The sequence below is a fragment of the Silene latifolia genome, chromosome 7, assembly GCF_048544455.1.
Source record: "Silene latifolia isolate original U9 population chromosome 7, ASM4854445v1, whole genome shotgun sequence".
Classification (NCBI taxonomy): Eukaryota; Viridiplantae; Streptophyta; class Magnoliopsida; order Caryophyllales; family Caryophyllaceae; genus Silene; species Silene latifolia.
Window position 1 is genome coordinate 120763679 of NC_133532.1, and position 14956 is coordinate 120778634.

At 36.6% G+C, this 14956-nt stretch overlaps 3 protein-coding genes across 3 annotated transcripts; 2 read left to right on the forward strand and 1 right to left on the reverse strand.

Annotated features, from left to right (window-relative positions):
* LOC141592806 (obtusifoliol 14-alpha demethylase-like) lies at positions 1–3594 on the forward strand. Its single transcript, XM_074413637.1, has 3 exons — positions 1–255; positions 1417–1932; positions 2443–3594. Exons 2-3 carry the CDS (start codon positions 1459–1461, stop codon positions 3439–3441), a joined length of 1473 nt encoding a protein of 490 aa, XP_074269738.1. The 5' UTR covers positions 1–255; positions 1417–1458; the 3' UTR covers positions 3442–3594.
* Positions 3595–3873: 279 nt separating this feature from the next.
* Positions 3874–8292, reverse strand: LOC141592807 (oxoglutarate-dependent flavonoid 7-O-demethylase 1-like). Its single transcript, XM_074413638.1, has 4 exons — positions 8011–8292; positions 6731–6978; positions 5383–5707; positions 3874–5291 (listed from the first exon to the last, which is right to left on the reverse strand). The coding sequence occupies exons 1-4, from the start codon at positions 8260–8262 to the stop codon at positions 5049–5051; spliced, it is 1068 nt and encodes a 355-aa protein (XP_074269739.1). The 5' UTR covers positions 8263–8292; the 3' UTR covers positions 3874–5048.
* A 2181-nt stretch (positions 8293–10473) lies between these two features.
* On the forward strand, positions 10474–14373 carry LOC141592808 (eukaryotic translation initiation factor 4E-1-like). Its single transcript, XM_074413640.1, has 5 exons — positions 10474–10958; positions 12489–12654; positions 12738–12863; positions 13996–14061; positions 14172–14373. The coding sequence occupies exons 1-5, from the start codon at positions 10636–10638 to the stop codon at positions 14220–14222; spliced, it is 732 nt and encodes a 243-aa protein (XP_074269741.1). The 5' UTR covers positions 10474–10635; the 3' UTR covers positions 14223–14373.
* The last annotated feature ends 583 nt before the right edge of the window (positions 14374–14956 follow it).

Consider the following 14956-nt stretch of genomic DNA (forward strand, 5'->3'; position numbering starts at 1 on the left):
GATCAGAAACACAAGGGTCCAGAACCAAGTGGGCATTCTGTTCCATTAGAGTAGTCAAAATCTGAGATACGTGGACTCCATAATCCTGTGTGCCACCACTACTCTGCTTTCTCTCTAATTATTGTGGTGAGATTAATAATTTACTAATCTTGATTGATTAATTATTAATCTCACTATAAATTAATCATACTAAATCTCATTGTTTTGCAAAGTAAATCACATTCATCATCTACATTGTTCTTCCTTCATGATCTGGTATACTCTCTTAATTCTTATCTGATTTGATTTGTTCATGTCAATTAATTAATGTGATTGTATTAATTTTAGCCCTCCAATGTTTTAATGTCGATTAAATCATCTGGGTTTTTTTAGATTCGATATTATCTCTGTTATTTTTGATTAATTTTATTTTTGAATTGTGTTTTATGGGTAAAGCTTGAATCTTTGATTCTGGGTTGTTCTTGTATGTCATTGTATGGTTTTGGATTAATAGTTGTGGTTTTGGGGATTAGTTTGTTTACCTTTAATTAAAATACGACTCACAAAGAATAAAAAGAGTGAATAAATGATTAGGACAATGAGAGTACTCCCTCTGCCCGGTCATTTGTTTACCTTTCTATATTAGGCATGCATCTAATGGGTAATTTGGTTTAATAGTTGTCTTCTTTGGATTTTAAAATACATCTATGTCTCAGAAAGAATAAAAAAGGTAAACAAATGATTGTGACGAATGATGTACAATATTAAGCTTGTAGGTATGAAAAATTGAAAATGCTTGTGAATATGGAGATGAAGGGTTTGCTTGGATATAATTGTAGGAGGGTAGGTGGATGTAAGGAAGGGAAAGGTCAGTTAATGAAGTTATGGTGTTTTCCTTTCGGTTTTCTACAATGAAGTATTTTAATTTAGTTCAGAGAGGGAAAATTGATCCGTCCATTTCACTTTTTTATCTGTTGGCTTTAACCAAACAACGGAAATTGTAACGTCCCCTCCCTATATTATCTTCATCTAAGCAAAGGGGTAACTGGTAAGGATCGAGATTGAGATATGAGTCATGTCTCGATAATGTTGTTTAGCGAGAATGGCTATCTTCTGTCTTGTGGGTCTTTTAGGATTTGTTTGGATAGCAAAATAGGAGGGAAAGGGAGGGCACGAGGATAGAGGGAAATGAAAGGGGCTGTGTAGTACGAGTGTTTGGAGACAATTCCCTCCAAATTGTCCCTATGGTGGATGGATCTTGATTTACCTTGGAGGAGGAAAAATGGATCCTCCAAATCCATCCCCTCCCTTTCCTTCCACCCTTATTGGCTAACGAAACAAGGATTTTTTCATCTCCCACCTAGATGGATGTTCTCACAAAGTGAACATTTTTGTCTGCTAACAGTGCTGGTTAACTCTTTTCATTGTTCGTTTCAGTTGGAAAACTTTTGATTGAGTGTTCAATCAAGCCCGCTAACCATGATGACAGAGCTAATGAACAGCAAGTTCTTTAACGTGGGCCTCCTCATCGTGGCAACCCTTGTGGTAGCTAAGTTGATATCGGTCCTCATACTGCCTAAATCTAGCAAACGCCTTCCCCCTGTAATAAAAGCTGGGATTCCGATCATTGGGGGACTCCTCCGCTTTCTAAAGGGCCCAATCATAATGCTTCGTGAGGAATACCCAAAGCTTGGAAGTGTTTTTACCTTGAACCTGGTCAATAAGAACATTACCTTCTTGATTGGGCCTGAGGTATCTGCCCATTTCTTCAAGGCTTCTGAATCTGATCTTAGCCAGCAGGAGGTCTATCGGTTTAATGTCCCTACTTTTGGACCTGGTGTTGTATTCGACGTTGATTACTCCATTCGTCAGGAGCAGTTTCGATTCTTCACAGAGGCGCTTCGAACCAACAAACTTAAAAGTTACGTTGAGCATATGGTCATAGAGGCTCAGGTATATTTCTAATTTATCTATTTTTTGAAACTGTTGGCATTAATGTTGTCAAACTCGACATTATCTGATAAACAAAGTCAAATGGAGATTAGATCAATGGGATGGAGGGCGTATTAGATTTAGCAAAAGGTTTGACTATTATCTAAGAAAAACGGCTTAATGGAACTATGTTGGTATTTGGTCACACTTTTGTGATGCACATACAAATTACTCTTGTCTGCAATATTAGTCGTGGACCCTTTGACAGTGGTTTTAGAATGTGAACTAATTACGTAATACGGAGTATTTTAACTATGTTTGTAATCTGGAGCTGGATGATATTGGTATTTTGGTGCCTGTTTACTTGCATAGTTAAAATATGATCATTTCCTGTATTCCTGTATTCCAGTTCATCAATTACAGTACTCCGTATTAACTAGTATTAAGGACACGGTATGATTTTTTCATTTGTTACTGCATCTATGGTGTTACCTCCTTAGAAGCTTAGATCTTATACTTCATATTCTGCAGGACTACTTTTCTAAATGGGGAGATAGTGGGGTGGTCGATATGAAATACGAGCTGGAGCATCTTATCATCTTAACAGCCAGCAGATGTCTATTAGGCCGTGAAGTTCGTGACAAGCTATTTGATGACGTGTCTGCCCTCTTTCACGACCTCGATAATGGAATGCTGCCCATTAGTGTTCTCTTTCCCTACCTCCCCATCCCAGCTCATCGCCGTCGTGACAAAGCCCGTAAGAAGTTGGCCCATATTTTTGCCAACATTATAAATTCCCGAAAAGGGTCTGGGAAGTCCGAGAACGACCTGTTACAATGCTTCATTGATTCAAAATACAAAGACGGTCGTTCCACAACCGAAGAAGAGGTCACAGGTCTTCTCATTGCTGCCCTTTTTGCCGGCCAGCATACCAGCTCTATTACATCTACTTGGACCGGAGCATACCTTCTTCGATTTAAACAATACTTTTCAGATGTGGTTGAAGAACAGAAAAACATAATGAAGAAACATGGAGATAATATCGATCATGATATTCTCTCCGAGATGGATGTCTTACATCGATGCATTAAGGAAGCACTCCGACTCCACCCTCCCTTGATTATGTTGCTAAGGCAATCACACAGCGATTTCAGCGTGACCACCCAAGAGGGTAAAGAGTATGACATCCCGAGCGGCCATATAGTTGCCACGTCACCAGCTTTTGCCAATCGACTCCCCCATATTTACAAAAATCCGGACAGTTATGACCCGGATAGGTTTTCCCCCGGGAGGGACGAGGATAAGGCAGCCGGGCAATTTTCTTATATAGCATTTGGAGGAGGAAGGCATGGCTGCCTTGGAGAACCCTTTGCATATTTACAGATTAAGGCAATATGGAGCCATCTGCTTAGGAATTTCGAGTTTGAACTGATTTCTCCGTTCCCAGAGATTGACTGGAATGCCATGGTGGTGGGTGTGAAAGGGAAGGTCATGGTTCGGTACAAGCGCAGAAAGATTGTCCTCGACTGACTCGTATAACTTAGGGTACGTCATTTAGTTTCGCTGGTGTTTTCCGGAGTTCTAGACTTTAGTATCTTATTGTATCCATCTGTTTGTGTTTTTGTGAGTTTTTTTGCCTGTTCAAAGAATTTTCATAAATGGGCAGTTCTTGTTTTCGAATAATATGCTATCTGTTGGTGTCTGTTTCACCTAATTTCTTTAGTTTTTCGTTTTCTTTACGCGATTTGGTGTAACATGCATATTTGAATCATATATTTTCTCAGCAAAGATCGGATGAGCAAAGTCAGATGGAGACGGTTGTCTGCATGAAATCTACCGAATCCTTGTGCATTTCTGACTTAATTACATTGTTGATGACACCGTCTCCATCCCTGCAACGGTCGCATACATGTTTCAGCGTACATGCCATGCCATGCCGTGCATAAAAATATAAGCAAGAAAAGAACACGTAATTAGGAGTTTAACATAATCTTTTCTAACAGCCAATTCTCATGCATTAAATCATAAATTCATAATCGCAACATAAAAAGAGGACGAGATTATTGGTAGAAGTCTCGTTACTAGATCATGCATAAAGAACATAATAAACACAACCATAGTCGAATTAATCATCGTCTTCCTTCTCCTTCAACAATTTATTGTAATTGTAATCCATAGCAGCCCAAACTGCAACACCAATGAACGGGACAAGCACGTAGAACGCAAGCATGTAGTCAAAATCCGTTGGCATCAAAACCGGACCAACTATTAGGAAGACGAGTATGGCTAGGAAAATGGCCCATGATTTCCAACCCCAATGATAATCCCTCAGAATGTACTTGGAGTTTGTCTTCTGACTCTTCTCCGGCATCATGTTTGAGTTTCGACGTAGATAAAGTTGGTGCTAGATAGTTTGAAACCGTGTCTGTTGTGGTGATTCGCTTAAATGGCCCGGAATTTTCATAGTGATAGTTGTATGTGTTTATATATACATGCATGGTGTCTTTTGGCGAAGGGCATAACTGTTGGGATTTGGGAAGGTAGTTTTTCAACTGCTTGGTCATATCCAAAGACAATTAACAGTTTTTTTTTTTTTTTTTTTTTTTTTTTTTTTTTTGGGGAAAAAGAGAAGCGGGATTAACCCTTGCGAAAACAGGAAATAAACAACAAGAACAAAAACAAACTAAATAACATTAGCCAGGACCGAACGTGGCCAAGCCACTCCTCTTGCCTCTTGTTCTAACCGCGTAAGTGCATAACTGCACAAGACCGGTATGCGTAAAGAGAATGGGGGAATTCGTACGCATGACCGATCTTCCACATAGCCTCCGTCTTAACCACTAAGAGAAGGATAAGGATTGTGACTGTGTTGTTCCTTTTTTTGGGATTCCGACCGCCTTCAGTCGTAAAAATTGGTTTGGACTTTTCATTCCGCTTTACTACAGCAAGTGAAATAGTTACAAAATAATAATGCTGGTTGCAAAATTGCTCTGTTTGGTCTCAAGATCCATTGTTGGACAAAAAATCGGACTGTTTGAAGTCGCAATATCCATTGTCGCCTTATCGGATTCTCCTCATAACAAATTTTGCAAAATTTCAGGACATGCTACTGTAACAAGTATTTGTGTTAGACGGCCTTACAGTCTCATTTCTTGTAGATATGACTTCCCACTGAGTTTCCTCGCAAAGAACCCCTTATGGTACAGCTCGGCCAGCTCTGTTCGGAAAACTGGAGGGTTCGCAGGTCCAATAATGCTCTTTGCAGGTCCTAATTCAGAATCAAAGTTGGAGCTGTAAAACGTTGCAACTGACAGCCGCTCTTTAGTCGAGTTCACAGTTGCCCTATGTTCAACACTGCGGTACACTCCATTGCTCACAATCTGTTACACAAAAGCCGAGTATTAACTATTAAGGTATACTCCGTATGAATTATGAAACAGTCTTACACAAGAATTAATGTCACGAGCGTACCTCCATGATGTCACCAATGTTAACTATAAACGCGTTTTCAAGGGGAATAACAGGTACCCAATTGCCATCTTTTCGGATCTCAAGTCCTTGGGTTTGGTTGAGCTGAAAGACGATAGTGAGGGCATCGGCGTCTGAGTGAGGTGCGAAGCCTATGGCCTTATCTGGCTCGGGACATGGCGGGTAATAATTCATTCTAATAGATTGCAATCCTTCACTGAATAACTCTTCCATTTCTGTACTGTCTATCCCTAATGCTTTAGCCATTTGGTGTAAAAGAGTTACTGCAAGCGTTTTCGTTGCAGCTATGTATTCCTCCATTGCTTCCCTGTCACGAGAACTCCAAATCAGATTAGATTTATATCATCCTTGGAGTCGGGATTTGAAATTTTGAGCTAAAATGTAGAATGTAAATTCTTTTGTAGTGCTAGATACGCGATTCTTACTAACTGCTCTTGTGTAAGACCGTGTTTTAGGGGGTGTTTGGTAAACAGTAGATTGAGAAATTTTTAGGATATTGAGACCTTTTAGCATGTTTGACCAATCAATATGCTGTTTTGGGTGTTTGGCAGGCAGCATATCTACCAACATATTCAATCAGTAGATTAGAGAATATATATAAATTGACATTTTTATCCTTGAGAAAATATATTATCATAATAGTTACCATTCTTACCAATAATTGATTCATGTACATATTAGTCATTTTATACAAAAAAAATAAACAAGGGATATTCTCTCATGTACCCCTCAACTTTTTCATTTTTTAAGATGTATCCTTTTTTTCTTGCAAAAAAACTTTAACCGTCAATAACTCTTGGCTACAAGTTCAGAATACGATAAAACTTTTTTTTTTTTTTTTTCAAATGACCGTCTTTAAGAGGTCTTCAGTTTGAAAAAAAAAATCATCAACGTCTCAACTCGTAATCGGGAATTATGGTCGGTCAAAGTTTATTCGTTAAAAAAGGTTTGACTAACCATAACTACCGGCTACGAGTTCAAAGGCGGTGAATTTTTTTTTTTTCAAATTCAAGGCCTTGACGAGATAATTGATTTGAAAAAAATTGCAGTTTTCTGAACTCGTAACAAATAATTATTGTCGGTCTCAATTTTTTTTTTTTTTTTGGTGAAAAACGAGTACACCTTAGAAAGCGAAAAAGTTCAGGGGTATACGAGAATATCCAAATATGTTAATCTGAAACTGCTGATTACCAAACACCATTAACAAATTCTGCTAATTATATATTTTGGTCAAACCCGCTAATATTATTTGCTTTTGCAACCTGCTTCTGCCAATATCAACCCGATGTTTGGCCTTAGTAATTTATTCTTAGCAAAGACAAAGAAGAACCTGATTTGTGAAGGCAGCTTGTGGAAAAGTTCAGTTCTTCTAAGCTTAGGAGGAAGAGTGGTAATATAAAACATATCAGACCAATCAAGCTTCTGTTCTTCAGACATCACAAACAGTTGCCCGAAACCTTCATGGTTATCCGATTGTTGCCATAACTTTTTCTTTTCCTCAATAGGAAGTTCAAACAACTTGATAACTTCTGTCTTGAATGTCTCCATTAATGATGTGCTTACTCCATGATTTATCACCTGCAGTTTTTGTGAAGTACGTCCTGGTGATCAAAGTTCCGGACTGTGACACTTTTTTTGGTCTAAAGGAAGACATAAGGGCAATTTGAATGCTGACGAGATTTGAACCGTGATCATAGTCATGAGCACCACCTCTCATGATCATGCTTTGTGGGTCGCTTTCTTTTTTTTTACTTCCTCCATTCAACTCCACTCTACCACTTTCTTTTATCACATTTACCAACGCGTGTTTTAGACGGTAAATAACATTAGCTACGTATTTGCAAAAATTATAAAAGTTAGATATTTTTAATGTACTCGTAAAGACGAATTAAACAAGATCTCACATGAATATATTTTCACTTATGTATTGAAAGAAAATGAAAAATGAATGTTTATTTGTGAATAGTATAGAATATTGAAAGTGGTAGAGTGGAGTTGAATGGAGGAAGTATAAGATTGTAGAATCGTAAGATCCTATCAGTTATCATTCCCGTATTTACTAAGAGAATAAAACTTCTCTAAAATTTTCTGTGCTCAAGCTTATATATGAAAACAAATTAGATTTTTATTTATTAAAATAATTTTTCATTTAAAATTACATTTCATCATTAAACTTAAAAATATAATCTTTTATTAAAAATAAAACAAAATTGGTATAAATTTATAATCTATACATACATAAATTGTTACTATAATTATTAACTTCGTGATAAAAAAAAATTATTAAAATAATTTGTGTTAGTTAAAATATTTTTATAAAAAACACATTTTACGAAATTACTCAATTCTCTTCATTAGTTTTAAGATTAATTTTTATTTTTTAAAATTCATCATGAGATATAAATCTAAAATTTATAAGTATTATAATAAACATTAAAATGTCTAATATACCACGCATTTGCATTAGATCAAGAACCCTCGTGACTTCTTGGATCGCAGGGTCGTAAGATTTAAAATTTAATTGGAGACTCTAAGAACACTGCTCTATAATGTTTACAAAACGTAAAGTAACTCAAAACAATACAACTCGATATTGAGTAAAAAATGTACCTGGAAAAATCCCCAATCTTTGCAAGCAGAGTGAAGATTAAGCAACTCAACAGAAGCCAAAGATGGAGTTTGAGAAAGCAGTTTGTGAAGATCAATAACGGGGAGCGGTAACAGCGGAGAGTGAGCATCAATGGGGGAGTGTCGAACATAGCGTAAAGGAAGATTGGTTATGGGTTGTTTAGCAAGCTCAACTACACTTGGTACTATGATTGATTTCCCAAAGTTGACTTCTTTTTCTTCAGTTTTGGTCATCTCTTTTTTCCACCTCTATCCAATGCAAACTCACCACTTATAGAAGTATAAGTTATAGTTTCTCCCTTTTAATTATTTGTTTATTTTTAATTAAAATACTGTTATAAAAAATATAAAAAGTAAATAAATGATGGACAGAAGATATATGAGTCCATTTTTGAAATAATGGTTAAAAATAAAATATTTGTCGTTTTGGGTCGGTTTTGAAAATATTTGTCAAAATGGTGTCCACGTAGGCTCGGGATTTCTATACATGAAACACGCCATTAGTAGTGGCGTGTTTTGTGAAAGAAACACGCCATTAGCAGTGATGTGTCTTTACAACAATTTTTTTCCTCAACTGACTGAACTAAAAAAAAAAAAAAAAAATTTACATAAGGCACGCCACACTGCCACAGGGGTGGCGTGTTTCCCCTCCGAAACCCGCAATTCCTAATGGCGTGTTTGTTTTAGTCCATTTTTTTAATGAAGTTTTTTTCCCTACTCATTATAAACACGCCATTAGTAGTGGCGTGTTTTAGGTCCAGAAATCCCGAGTCTACGTGGACACCATTTTGACAAATATTTTCAAAATCGACCCAAAACGACAAATATTTTATTTTTGACCATTATTTCAAAAATGGATTCAAGAAATAACCACTTAGGAGTTAGGACTCACTCCGAATCACAAAGCTAGTAGTATAATTGTATAAGGTAGGTGAAAAATATAAGTTGATAAAGAATTTGAGGCCAAGAATCCTTCACTTATAAAAGGGTTTTTTTGGTCAAAAACTACCTTTTATTTAGCGTTATTTGTGAACAACTACCTTTCATGTCTTCATTTTGCGAAATACTACCAAAAATCCACTTTCGGCGAAAAAAAAGTCAACTTTCTGGCGTTAACTTGCTTTTTTCTCCCTTTTTCACACATATAACTCATATTTCTCCCTTTGTTCACCAACAAAATCTGAAAAAGCTCTTCTCCATGCCCAACGTCTTATCAAAAGTTTGTTCAAAGCAATACCAACGCATCAACCATCTCAATCTCCATCTTCATATCCGTCGTCACCTTTACTACCATTTTCACCTTCACCCTTACATTTCAACAACCTTATAGACTACTCATGATTCATCAACCTACTGTCCATCTAAGTCATATTAAAGTACATTCTTTCTCTCTTCATGGTAAGATGGTGGGTATACGAAAACTAATGAGATAGTAGCACATAAGTGATCATAAGATTGAATCCATGATTATTTTCGAATGGTTAACACTAGGAGTTAATTTTGCGAACAAGGCCATAATAGATCATTATTTATTGTTAAAGAATTACTTACCATGTTAAGATTAATATCAATGATGCTTTTGTTTTGGCGATTAGGACTTTGATTCGGGTAAGAGATAGACAAATTGAAGCGATTAATGTTGGGTTTAATCAAATTTTTATCATCGATTATTAGGGTTATGAAGTAAAGAGTAAGATTCAACATGAAATGGTAAGTCAACGTCGAAAAGTTGACTTTTTTTCGCCGGAAGTGGATTTTTGGTAGTCTTTCGCAAAATGAAGAAAATGAAAGGTAGTTGAAAGCCAAAAATAAAATGAAATTTAGTTGTTCACAAATAACCCTAAATAAAAGGTAGTTTTTGACAAAAAAACCCCTTATAAAATGCACAAACTTGTCCATACTATTCTTATTTCCTTAGGAATAATGGTTCCCTTAGGAATAGTAAACCCTCCAAGCCATCCACTTTGCCCATTGACCAATCCTAACCCTTCACTTTGGTCAATATATCCTATAAACTTTGGTCAACAAAGCCATCCTGGCCATTGCATTTTTCCGCCAACTTCATCCAAGCCACACACCAACACTACTATATACTCCCTCTCATCCAAACCAAGGTAACAGTTGTTTTATCACACTTGTCGAGACACGTTTTGCAACGTGAATATATTTAGTTACACATTATTAAAAAATTATAAAAAATTGATATGCTTATAACATTCATGACGATAAATCAAACAAGATCTAACATGATTATATTTTGTCTTATAGATTAAGAATAATATCAAAGATTCCTTACGACCATAAATAGTGTCAAAAAGCAAGTGTTATCTTTGGTTTAAATGTGAGAGAACATCCCATAAACTTTAGTCAACAGACTCATCCTGACAACTGCATTTTTCCGCCAAGCTTTTCGTTAAAAGAAGCCGTCTTAAATCCGACCTGATTGAGCCGTTCGCCAAGTGCACACCCTTGTTGGGCTTACTAGACACTCAAAAGACAAAACCACCCCAAAATAACAAATCCAACATCCTAACAAACTCATAACTCATCGAGTGCTCCCTAACAAACATTTCGCGACTCATTTTTCATTCACTCACACAATCAAACATGGGAGTAGAAGAAACAACAGAGAAATCAATGGCAACAACAACAACAATTGAACAAGAAGAAATGGAGAAGAATCCCATGAACAACATTGAAGGAGATGTTGAAGAAGGAGAGATTGTCGATGATGATGAAAATGAAGATGATAACAATGAAACAACAACAAAAACTGAAATTGATAACTCAAACAACATTATTTCACATCATCCTTTGGAAAATTCATGGACTTTTTGGTTTGATAATCCTTCTGCTAAATCTAAACAAGCTACTTGGGGAAGTTCTATTCGTCCAATTTATACATTTTCGACTGCTGAACAATTCTGGAGGTGATTTCTTGTGTTTTTCTTGAATTATTTTAAATGGGTTTTCTTGATTTGTGAAATAGTTATCTGGGTTTTTGTTCGATTGTTGAATTATGGTTGTTATCTTTTGGGTGTGATGCTTGGTTTGTGATGCTGTTATTAGGGTTCTTGTTTCGGATTTTTTTTTTATGGTTGAATTTGTTCGCTGTTCGATGAGATGGGTTTTTTGGATTTGTGGATTAATTATCTGGGTTTTTGTTGGACTTTTGAAGCTGTAATTAGGGTTCTTGTAGTTGTTTTTAAATGGTTAATTTTGTTGGGTATTCGAAGAGATGGATTTTCTTGAGCTGTGAGATAATATCTGGGTTTTGGATGGATTTATAATTGTTATCTTTTGAGCGTAATGCTTGATTTGTGAAGCTGTAATTAGGGTTCTTGTTTTGGTGTTATTTATAAGATTGATTATGTTGGGTATTCGGCGAAATGGGTTTTCTTGGTTTCTGAAATAGTTATCTAGGTTTTGGTTGGATTGATGATTTATGGTTGTTTTGTTTTGTTTTGGGGTGTGATGGTTGATTTGTAAAGCTGTGATTAGGGTTTTTGTAAAGCTATGATTAATGGTTTCGGATGATGATTCATGTTAGCCGACCCCAAATCATTTGGGACTAAGGCGTTGTTGTTGTTGTTGGTTGATTTTGTCGGATAATCAGCAGACTGCAGTGGGCTTTTTGTATGCCTGGATTGTGGAATCATGATTTGTGTTTTAGTTATAATGCTGATATCTGGTTGAAATCTTTATCCGCTGTTGAATGATTTTGGAGGTTCTTTCGTTGTCTGTAACCTTCGGTTTTCTTTGAAAGGTTATTGTTTGATGGGTTGTGGTTAAAAGTTCCCATTTTATGAAATGTATCTCTCTCTTTGATGCTTGCTTTAGGAAATGTATAACTAGGGTTCTGTTGTAAAACTAATGTTGGATGCTTTTAATGAGAAATATGACGTGAATTTATGAGTATTTCGTTGTTTGCTAAACAGCTGACAACTACGTTTTGGTTATAGTATTGATTTATGTTTTATATCTTTTGCTATTGTAGTTGAGGTGGATTATGATCCTATCATTCCGTTGAAATCTGGAAACGTTTTGCCGTCTTTGTGATTTTCTCAGTTTTGATTAGGAGTTGGTGGGTTTGTGAAGTTTTTTTTTAGATTTGATTATGATGTTTGATATATGATTCTTGATCATGAACTTTATGGTCTGGCTAATTATTGGATGAATACTGAAGTGTCGTACCATGTTTATTTCTGTTTTCTTCCCTTTCTACTCTTTTACTTGTATGTGCACGCGCTCTTTCTGAAAATTGCCGTACTGTATCTACATTCGTTCTATCTAAGGCGATTTCTGTGACAGGGATGTGTATGCCAATGTTTCATTATCTTTTCTTTCGTTTCCCTATGATGCAAGGTTCTCCTCCATTGAGTGAGCCTATTTACCAAGGTTAGCTATTGTGTTGTATGAACTAAAAAAATGAATCATAAAACATTTTTTTGCTGTTGCAGCCTCTACAACAACATACACCACCCTAGCAAGTTGGGTGTTGGAGCAGACTTCTACTGTTTCAAGAACAAAATTGAGCCTAAATGGGAGGATCCAATTTGTGCTAATGGAGGCAAATGGACTATTGCCTACTCAAGGGGGAAATCTGACACTTCATGGCTTTATACGGTATGGTTACGGAGATTGTTGTAGTTTGTTCCCGTCTTTTTTCAACTTTGCCTTTAATGGCTGACCATGGTTAGTCATTCTAGTTGCTGGCAATGATTGGAGAGCAATTTGATCATGGAGATGAAATCTGTGGAGCAGTCGTGAATGTGAGGGCTAGGCAGGACAAAATATCCATTTGGACCAAAGATGCTGCAAATGAAGCTGCCCAGGTATGTTAACCACTGCATGTGTTGGTTTCATTAGAGTGACGTATGCGATCATATATTATTTTAAACGAGCGTGCGTTAAGCATAAGGCTCATTGAGGCACTAGCCAAAGGGCAACCGTGCCTTACGTGTGCCTTTTGCATGTGGAACTGATAATGACGCACTACTATCTAATTTCTACATTTTTTCTACTCAACTTATTTTATTGTCTTTCCTTCCCTTCACCCTGTTACATGTGGTATTTATTTCTTACCTGGTAACCCTCTTTAAAAACAAAAAATGGAATTGTCCGTGAATACAGTGTGCCGCATGATGTGTACCTCGCTCCTTGTCACCTTAGCGCTCCTAGCTCCTTTCAAAACTGAGGATTACATACTATTCCATTGCATGGGTTCAAGAGATTCAGTGTATGCACTAAAGCATAAGACTGTCATGTTTGCTATAGATTTCGGGGATAGGAAAAGTTACAGATACTCCAGTTTATAAATGTCTGCTGTTGGACTATGCTATTACGGGAATGAATGATCTCACGATAGTCACTTAAACACTATGTAGTTGCTAATTTGCTATTGGCAATCAATTTCTATGTTTTGTTCTGTGAGTTGGGTTTGAAGGTGCTGGAGATGTCTAGTCTTGACACTCGGGAGCCTATATTTCTCAGATAACATTGGATCTGATTTTCTTCTTCCTCTAATTGAATGGTTTTGTATCAATCTTACCTGCTGTACATGAGTTCGCTATATCTTTTTCACAGATAACATTGGATCTGGTTTTGTATTAAAGTCTTTAGTGTTCAGACCAGAATATTTGAAGCACCACCATTCGCACAATTGTTTCTTTGTTCTTTAAACGTTTGCGTGTTCGTCTGTCAGTTTGAACTTTTTAGATACTTTTTCTTTTTCTGTTTACTGTACATATGGTTCCATCTATAGCAGAAATGGATGTTACAACACAAGGTTCTGAAATATGATTGGTGCTTTAGGTTCTCTCTGATCCAGTGCTTTAGGTTCTCTCTAATCCCCTTGCCTCATATTGGCGGGAGTATTGTGGCACTGGCGTAATGTTGTGGTCGTAGCTTATGCTGTAGGTGTCACACTTGAATTATGTGTTTTTGATCTTGATTTGGTTAATGCAGCTGAGCATCGGACAGCAATGGAAGAAATTCGTGGATTACAGTGATAGCATGGGGTTCATATTTCATGTAAGCTGGCACTATCTGAATTTGTTAAGTTTGCTTCAGATTATATCCCAGATTCCCAGGTGGTCGAAGCTATAATGTGGTTAATGATGTCGTGTATAATGTACTTGCAGGAGGATGCAAAGAAGCTAGATAGGAATGCCAAGAACAAATATACATGCTGATCTGTGCATCCAAGTTACTGCAGTAGAATATGCAGAATAGTGCAACTCTAATGTGCTTTTCGTTGTAATAGGCCTTCAACTCGACATGACTCGTCTCAGTTGTGTAAGACTCGTGCTTTCTTTTCATTGTATAAAAAAATGGCTTCTGAAATGAACATCCATCCTTTTATAGACTCTCTTATAGTTCTCTGATAGACCTTTGTTCAAGTTACTTCATCAGTTATTAAACAAAAAGTACTAAAAATATAAGTAGCAATTATAAAACAATTTTTTGGGCTGGCCCACGTGCCAGGCACGAATCTGACACCCAGATCAGAATGTAAATGCGAATCTCTAAGCATTTAGAGAGGTAAAGAAGGTAGCGAACTAGCGAATAGCGATAGAGTGGAGAGTGGAGACTGTCGCTACTCACTAGTATGGTCTGTCTGGGCTGATAAGCAGTTCATAGAAAAATCCTCCAATGAGAAGCCGGAGAGCCTACGTAAGCGTTCCGACCTCAAGTTGCAGGTTGATTGGTTAAGGTGTTTATCCCCTGTAAGTTTATTGTCAAACCATTTTACAATTTTTATTAGCAATAAAAAACAATTTTTATTACAAAAGTGAACCGTCTTACACTATAATTTTTGTATCTAAATTGATAGAGGATTTACCTGGGGCTCTTTCTCGGAATTATGTCATGTTTTTTTGGACGTAAAGTCATCCCTTTTAGTTAAATTCAGCAAAATTAATTTAAG